General features: G+C 38.2%; 1 protein-coding gene across 1 annotated transcript; it reads right to left on the bottom strand.

The window, feature by feature from the left end:
- Positions 1–319: 319 nt before the first annotated feature.
- On the bottom strand, positions 320–4,413 carry LOC110894359 (putative uncharacterized protein DDB_G0277255). The gene is made up of 4 exons (XM_022141572.2): positions 3,996–4,413; positions 2,936–3,171; positions 2,165–2,852; positions 320–2,090 (listed from the first exon to the last, which is right to left on the bottom strand). Exons 2-4 carry the CDS (start codon positions 3,167–3,169, stop codon positions 457–459), a joined length of 2,556 nt encoding a protein of 851 aa, XP_021997264.1. The 5' UTR covers positions 3,170–3,171; positions 3,996–4,413; the 3' UTR covers positions 320–456.
- Positions 4,414–6,361: the final 1,948 nt, after the last annotated feature.

Here is a 6,361-nt window from a genome sequence, read left to right as displayed (position 1 = left end):
ACAATCCTAATCCAATGAATAAATAACTATGTTTTCATGTAACTTTCATTTATGTGGTTTAAAACAACTTACAATATTCCAATTAGTGTAAAAGTCGGTCAATTGTTTTTCGATGCGTAGTGTTATGAACAGTAACTTCGTATAGAATTTTTTAGGTATATACGTTCCCCCCCCCCCCCCCCCGGGTTCGGAAAAAAAAAACGGAGGGTCAAGCTTCGCCATTGAGTTAGTTTTCTGTTATAGCAGGATTGTCCTTGACAATGACGAAACGGGCCAAGTTGAGCCATACCTGGATTTCGGGGTATGACAGATAGAGATGTATAATGGCAATACCCACAACAATTTCACTCTCAACAACCAATAAATCAACTTTCCCTAAATTGCTTTACCTCCCTCTATAATTCAGAGTTCATGTAGATATAATAATGATAATAATATTAAAAAAAAGCACAAAAACTACGTTAGCGGGACCACCACCGAAGCACCCGCAGCACATCGTTGTCTCCGAGGACGTCTAGTTGTCTTCCCCCACCCCGTTAAGCTTCCTTCCTCCAATCCCACCACCTTCGACAATGGTGGGGGTGGTGGCGGAGGTGGCGGGGGTGGGGTGACGCTAGGAGGTGGCGGCTCCATAGCCACCATCACGGACTTCCGCCTTCCCTTGGTTCCATTTCTCCTCGTCAGTCCCGCATTCCAAGAATGCCCTGTAGCTCGCATTAACCCTCCGAATATCTGAAGATCTTCGGTTACTTCATGTCTCGAAAGAGAAACCAGCCCAGGAAGGATGTCCCTTTGGAAATCCCTCCTAGGCCTACCTCGCCTCGCTTGACCTCTTCTGGGTCGGGTCGGGCCCACTGACGGGCCCGCTTCATCTGGCTCCTGGTAATCAAGAGCCAGAGGCTTGGGCATGTAATCTTCTTCTTTAGTCAACTCTTGTTGCAAAGTCAACTCTTCAAATTCATCCGTCTCGTTAGAGAAAAAACACGTATTCTCAATTACCTCGACAAACCATAGGAGGCGGTCATTGTCATTAGAACGAAGCGCCATGTCAGACAACGACCCTGCTTCATCGTGCTGACCGGATATCCCGGTCATCGCAACTATGGCTTCAGCTGCCACCTTGGCAAGAAATTCATCATCACCATGATCGATTTTCTCGACGTCATCAATGGCTTCTTCTTCCTCAGCCTCCGGAACAGCAGGAGCTTCTAAATCAATCTCCATTGTTATCTTCTTCGGTTTCTCTAGTACTAAAACATCTTCATCCTCGGTCAAACAAGAATTCAAGTCAAAATGGTTCTTGATTTTATCGACTTCTTTGTCGGGTTTTTTCCCGAGATTAAAATCCTCCACATCAACCTGCTCGTTTGCATGATCATCCCAAGCGATATTAATATCAAATCCTCGGTTTTCCATTTCAGTTTTTATTTTTCCATTTTCGTGAGGGCAACGAAGTGATGCTGACGTGGATACAAGTGATGACGATTCGTTTTTCGATATGCAAGAATTCCCAAAAACCGAAAACCCAAGAATCTTCTCATTATTACCCAAACAATCACCTTTTTCCGCACGATCATCACAATGTAGATCATTTTTACTGATATTTGGTCTTGCTTGAAGCCATGGCAGCACGGTTTCGTCACATTTTCTTGAACTATTGCTGTTATTATTCAAGTCAATGCCTTTGGTAGTATCGGTCAAATCTATAAAGTTTGAACCGTTGAAGATCTTTTGCGACCTATCAACCTGATTATTGTAGTTTCGATGATCAAACCCACCAGAAGGAAAACGGGCATACGGATCTTTTGACCCAGATGACGACCCGTGAAAAAATCCATTTGATGTATAACATCCGCTCATACGCCACTTGTCTCCAACAACCACATGATTCTGTGGAGGCGATAGAAAAGATGGTTGTTTCTGAAATGAGGTCAACTTATGAGTCAAACTACCATTTGACTTTCCTAGAGAATGACCCAAATCTGCGGGATTCATATACGGAGATGAACTAGATGCACACAAAGTAGGAAACGGCATAGGGGTAAAACGGTAATTATCCCGAACTTTATTAGAAATCTCAGGATAAGTTCCTGTTAAGAGAAAATATATACCTATTAATTCAACACAAGCGAAGAAAAAATATAACAAAAAGACGAACGGGTACCTGTTTCTCGTGTATTGAGCAATAACGGGTTATATGCACAACTTTGAGACTTTTCAAATAGATCACGGGTCGGGTCAAGAAACGGTGACCCTTTTGATTTTGACAAGGGTCCAATACCATCAACTGACCCATGAGCCATTGGTTCTTCGACATTAATGGGTTCATTAAGATCAGCTAATCCACTTGACCCCCTAAAACATTGTCGCAATGAAGTATCCTTATAACTTGATTCTTCGGATGCCTGTTTACATTCGATTTCTTCGTGTTCTTCATGTTCATTGTCAACGTTGTCATCAGGCAGGAGTTCAAGATCGAATAATTTTTTCCGAACTTTTGTAGGTCTACTTTCCATTATTTCACAATCCTTCGAACTATTATTATTATTATTATTATTATTATTATTATTATTATTATTATTATTATTATTATTATTATTATTATTATTCCCTTTTGAACAACTTAAAGGAGAATTAATTATATCTGTTCCGAAAATTGATGATCGAGCACACGAGTTGAACGGGAAGCTTGGAATTTGCCATTTTTGACTGTCTTCGTAAGGCTTTTGTGAAGGTAAGAGACTTGAAGATGATGACGTGTCGATTGAAATACGATGTTTATGGTACTCATTCCTTTTAATTTCTTCCATCATGTCTCTTTGTCTTTGATAAAGACGATGAAGTTCATGAACCTGTCCACGCAAACAAGATAAATCTCGAAAATTTCCGCTTAAATAAACCGACAGTCAAAAGTCAAATTGTCAACTTTTCTTACCTGATTCTTGAAGATTGCTTCATGTTCAAGCATTCTTTGCTTTAACGCCTCCTTATCACACCCCGGATTAGCATCCGCAACGATCCTTGGTATAAAACCATTGTAATAGTGGCCATTAGTCAAAGGTTTTTCTCCATAAAAGACGGGCCAGCTGCTGCTATTCGAATCCTCGTTAACATCCCCCATGGCGTAATACCCTTCAAACAAGCTTTTATACTGTACCTCTGTTCCCATTCCTGTTGACCAATTATATAAAAGTCAACTTTATCGCCACGGAATACTTCACAAGTATTGCTAGAGGGACGTTCAATACGAAACAAAATTTAATAGAAGACGTGTACATATTGTTTTAACTATGATACATAAAGTGGTTGTGTAACTGCTCCATATAAGTTTAGTACGATCTTGCAGTTCTCTACTTAAAACTGGCTATCTGTTTATAGGGTGCCCGGGATTAATTAGCCAAAAAAGTGAGTCAACTTTACAATCTTTATTGTCACAAACAAAAGGAGTCCAATTTCAAAATTTAACATAAAGATAAACTTAATCATGTGAAGTAATCATATACAAGATTGTGCCAAAATTTGCTTTAAATTACTTTTAATAAATAATAATAATGGCAATGAATTGCAGCCTCAAATCACATTCCAAAAATATTCAATAAAATTTCAAAACTTTTTCATCAGGTTGAACAAGAATTACAATTCTGAAGCATTAGTGATCCACAATTCAAGATAATACACATGATAAATTATGTAAAAATCTAAGGCACATTCAAACAATCTTGAAGCACAAATTAGCATCTCAAGAACCCTAAATTTGATTAATTTGTGGAAACAAAATGATTTTTTTTTCCAAATTTACAACTTGAAATCAATGGAGAATCTTGATTAACAAAAACCCAAATCGAGATTAAAGACAGATCCAAAGTATTAATTACCATTCTTATCAAATGCATAATCTTGATTATCAAGAACCCAAATAAAAATTTAAAAAAAAAGGAAAAAAAAACCAATAATAATAAATAAAACAAAAAAAAACCCAAAATCAACAAAATTACCTTAGACCAGCATCCTGTTCTGTTCTGTCCTGTGCTTCAAGAATTCACAGTTGACCGAATCATTGACCATAAGAACACAAGAATCTTGAACCAAAAATAGACAGGTGGTAACGATAAATGACAAATAATAATTAATAATTAATAAAAGTTGTTATTGGAACAATAAAGAAAGATACAAAAACCACCATTGAAGGAGGTTAGATCATGACTTCATGAAAAAGATGAACAAGATTTTCGATCTGCTGGGCCACTCTCTTTCTCTCTCTTTCTCTCTCTGGAAGGTTTTTTAGAGAGAGAAAGTTTGGGTTTTTGATGAGAGAGAAGGAGAGATCCCAGATAAGAAATCTTCACACAAACAAACGAACTTCTAAGAACAGTGACATAATATTTGTCAACATCCGGTCTCCTTTTTATTCTCTGTTTTTTGCTAAAAAAATAATAAATAATAATTTCTGGGGGTTTTCAAGAAATTAGTATTTCTAGCTTTTTCTTGCTTTTTGCTCACAAGACATTAATGGAAATTTAATGTCCATATGATAAAACTGTCAAGCATGTATTAATGTGTGTTATATTTTTGTATCATTTTGTATTACTTGTGATGTTTATGGGTATAATAATTGGTTTAGTGTATAATTTTTAAATAACTTTTTGTTGAATGTTGAATTAGTCCTTTGAAATTATGGTTGTTACTTTTTTAATGATTTGAGTTCAATGAACGTTTGGAATAGTTTTTTTTAAACAACCAACTTCTATATAAATAAATATAGAAACAAACGGGTTAGTCAGATGCTAGAAACCCATACAAAGACTTCTTACATCACAATGTCACGGATATTAAAATCACACCGACGACCCTAATCTAAACAATTATACATTGACCGACTACACAACTACAAAAAGAGACCTGTTTTATCCACTCTACCACTGTCGATAGTCGAATCATACACATTATTAATAGTTATGTTATTTCGCATGAGCCGGATCTCCCAGCAGGTTTCAAGGAAAATGACACAAGTTAGCTTCTTCCACTTAGTAGAACCTAGGAGGATTTGAATCGAAGTCGCCAACGTCTCAATGGAGAAATCGTCTAGAGGCAATGACGACTTTAACCAAATATGAACTTGTCCCCAAATGTCCCTAGATCACGCAGGAGGTAAGGATATGATTCGCCGTCCCGTTTTCAAAGCCGCGTGCAGGGCAGTGTGTGTCTCTAACCGCAACACCTTTGAAGGACAGTGTCGTTTTGGATGGGATTCTATTTTGAATCGCTCTCCATATGAAGAAACTGACCTTGGGCGGGGCCCATGAGTTCCAAAGAGCCCAAACTCCATTGTCTCCACTCCCCAACCCGCTGCCAAGAGCATCCTTGATCACGACAAGAGAGATCTCTTTATCCGACTTTAATTTCCAAACCCAAGCATCTTTTTTCACCCCAAGCTCGACACCATTTAAGAGACCCGTAAGCAAATTCAGCTGCCAAAGCTCCTCAGCCTCCACCAGAAGTTGTTTACATCAGATGACCCAACGATTCACATTTGCACTCAGCTATAAGTATTCTTTAATCACCGTTCTTTTCCTTTCAGCTTTCGCAAAGAGGTTAGGGAACTTCTCTGCAATTATCTCATTTTGTCTCCGTGAGTCGAGCCAAAAAGAGATGTTCTCTCCATTCCCCATGATGCCTACCATATTGGATTTAAGATCCAGCCCTGCTAAGGAGAAATCCTTGTCAATAGAACAAGTGTTTTTCCATAAACCGACAATACTCTTCTTAATCGGAATTGCTTGCACATTTCTAGGGTTAACATGGATGGATTTAATGACTTGAACCCACAAAGCCGCCAGATTGTCTTTGAATTTCCATCTCCACTTGGCTAGAGAAGCTAGGTTTGTCACCCGAATACTTCCTACACCAATGCCCCCTTCTTTCCTCTTTGCCAAAACTTTGTCCCAACAAATCCAATTGATTTGCCCCTATTTCCGTTTTTACTCCACACAAACGTCCTACAACGGCCTTCAAGTAAGTCTAAAACCTTTGAAGGAACCTTAAAAATGGAAAGGTAATAGTTCGGTAGGGCGCCCAAGACCGACTTAGCAAGCAAGATTCTACCCGCAAAGGATAGAGAATTTGCTTTCCATCAGAACAATTTGGAATGAAACGAATTGATAAGGGGTTTCCAAAACTTGACTTGTTAAATGTTTGCTTCAATTGGAACACCAAGGTATCTGAAAGGGAAGGTGTCCACTTTACACGAAATCTCATTGGCGATTCTACTAACCTCGTCTTCTTGAACCCCAATACCATAGATATAGGTGTATAAAATATATAGAAGAAAGTTTAATAAATTATGGATTTTGAGTAGAATTTG

This window comes from Helianthus annuus, chromosome 12, assembly GCF_002127325.2.
Source record: "Helianthus annuus cultivar XRQ/B chromosome 12, HanXRQr2.0-SUNRISE, whole genome shotgun sequence".
NCBI classification, from domain to species: domain Eukaryota; kingdom Viridiplantae; phylum Streptophyta; class Magnoliopsida; order Asterales; family Asteraceae; genus Helianthus; species Helianthus annuus.
Note: the sequence above shows the minus strand (reverse complement) of the source record. Positions and strands in the feature narration are given on the sequence as shown.